The sequence below is a fragment of the Pseudomyrmex gracilis genome, unplaced genomic scaffold (assembly GCF_002006095.1).
Source record: "Pseudomyrmex gracilis isolate BER0280 unplaced genomic scaffold, ASM200609v1 scaffold_1815, whole genome shotgun sequence".
Taxonomy (NCBI): Eukaryota; Metazoa; Arthropoda; class Insecta; order Hymenoptera; family Formicidae; genus Pseudomyrmex; species Pseudomyrmex gracilis.
The window spans coordinates 2,708-5,119 of NW_018022399.1; the positions used below are offsets into that span (position 1 = coordinate 2,708).

Here is a 2,412-nt window from a genome sequence, read left to right on the forward strand (position 1 = left end):
ATAGAAACTTTTTTTTCAAGCATACCACGGTCAGAAGAATTTCGAGCAAAACACATATAAGTGCGGTACACGCGCCTTTAAGTTCGCTTTCCTTCAACGTTATCCATCGATGTTCCCCCTCCAGACCGGCGGAGCGACGGAGACAGCACCTGGATGCATATTGTTCCGTCCTTTAGAAGACGCGGACAACTCCTCTCACAGAACGCTGGGTCTATTTATATATAAGTCTATGGGTAGCATGCGGTAGCATGGAGGGGATGCGCACACAACCTCAGATCGTATACGTGTGCGCTCGAGCTTCGGGCGCGATCGCACACGTACACGATCTGAGGTTGTGTGCGCATCCCCTCCATGCTACCGCTGCTACCGCATGCTACCAAGTGTTCAGAATCTGGCATCTCTGAACCAAACCACTATATAAATTGTCAAATTTTCTTACACAACCAACTTGGCGCGAGGCACTACCGTGCTTCTCGATATGCACTTAGCATGAATCACTTTTCGTTTAATAACTATTATTTCAAAGGTATATACGCACACACATACATATATTACATATACATACATAAAATACATATATCATACAATTAACTTCATAGTCATACAAATCAATTTCATCTGTCATAACATATGTAAAAGCTTGGAAAATTGTAGAAAGTTTATTTTAAAATTGCGTTGCATTATGTGTTATGTACATAAGATTCTATGTTCAATTTTTCTTCTCTTGCGCTAGCTTCTTTTGATTAATAGCCTCTCTAAATTGACCCAATATAAGATTCTCTCTCTTCTGCCGTTCTTCCTTGCTAAACATCGCCAAGGCGCGCTTTTCATCTGCAGAATAAATCTGATTTTCTTTACGTATACGAACAGCTTCCATGCGACGATGTCTGTAAAAAAAAAGAATTATCATTATATGTCATCAGATTTCTGTACATTTAAGTTTTCATGCTGAATATTTGATTTGTTAGGTTCTACAATAAAGTCGTATGTCGCTGTCGGATTTCAGGCGCAAGTGTGTTGAGCTGCTCACTCGACTTTTGACGACAGCTCTCGATGACACGAGTCAGCTCAATATGCTTGCGTTCGACGTCCGATAGCGACTTATTGTAGAACAAAAGTTAGAAATATTTCAAATCTTACCTGCTGCCACTCATGACATAACCAACAGATTCATACGACGCTATCTCTTCAGATGTAAGACCGATTTCACCTCTTCTAGGTATGCGTTTTCCTTCAGCGACATAAGCAGCCATTGCCGCACCCTCGCCTGGTAACAGCGCTTTGCCAAAATCTTTTGCTGAAAGAGTTACATGTGGCTTTGGAGCTGGTCCAATCGCAGTATCATCTCCACTGTTGTCCGAATTAGAATCCTTTCTTGGTTTTGGTTTTTCAGTAACTGTGTTTTTTTCCACCCAGATCTCTTCCTCGCTGCTGTTGTTACTGCTGCTATCGTCAGAATTGTCACTGTCTATAGATTTCTTTAAATTTTTCTTTTGCTTTTTTTCTTTTCTCATTTCCTTTTTCATCTTTTTTTCTTTTTTCTTTTCTTTCTTTGCTTTTTTCTCCTTCTTATGTTTCTATATCACAGAGTTAACTGTTGTTACACAAATTGTTTAATAAGTATACATACATATATAAATATCACTGTACATACTTATATAAATATTATTGTATTGACATGTGGGAAATTAATTTTGTACCTTCTTTTTGGAACTACTACTGTGTCTCTTTCGTTTGTCTCTTGACACAATATCTTTGATCTTGTGTTTGCTGAAGTCTTCCTCCTCATCATCAGAACTACTGCAAATATGATCCAAATTTACAAATTCTAACCTCTTAAAAGCATTGGAATACAAATATTACTAATTATTATTTGCAATTTTTTTACATGGTCAACGATCTAGAAAGGAAAAATGTTATTAAATATACCAATTTAAAAAAGAATACTTACTATTCGATCTGTATAGGAGATTTACTCCAAGCCTCACGAACTCCACGTAATCCTATTAATTCTCTTTCGCGTCTACGCGCGTCCATCATTTTTTCGTTCATCATCTTGCGCTTTCTCGGTTGGGTTTGGTGCTCTTTTGGCTCAGTAGACCTATAAAGCTAGTCCATACGCCATTCTATGTCTTTTTGATAACAGGTTTAAAACCGTGGATTGGGTTCCTGACGCCAAGCCACGGAGTTGTGCATTTGTTTAAATTAAAGATAATAATAAAGAAAGTGGTGTAAAACACCGACAATTGTCCAAAAATATTCACTGCGCACATCCAACCGATATGGCTGATGCAATCCAACTTATCTTGCGCTTTCTCTTCTTTCAAGGCTGTGTTCAGTTAAGCAAGATGGAACGAACTAATGCAGGAAATGCAGGAAATACAGGAATTGGAACTAATGAAACTAATGAAA

The 2,412-nt window shown here is 38.1% G+C and overlaps 1 protein-coding gene across 1 annotated transcript; it reads right to left on the minus strand.

Annotated features, from left to right (window-relative positions):
* Positions 1-531: 531 nt before the first annotated feature.
* Positions 532-2,375, minus strand: LOC109862456 (NKAP family protein CG6066). The gene is made up of 4 exons (XM_020442517.1): positions 1,952-2,375; positions 1,701-1,800; positions 1,141-1,577; positions 532-887 (listed from the first exon to the last, which is right to left on the minus strand). Exons 1-4 carry the CDS (start codon positions 2,053-2,055, stop codon positions 710-712), a joined length of 819 nt encoding a protein of 272 aa, XP_020298106.1. The 5' UTR covers positions 2,056-2,375; the 3' UTR covers positions 532-709.
* Between the last annotated feature and the right edge of the window lie 37 nt (positions 2,376-2,412).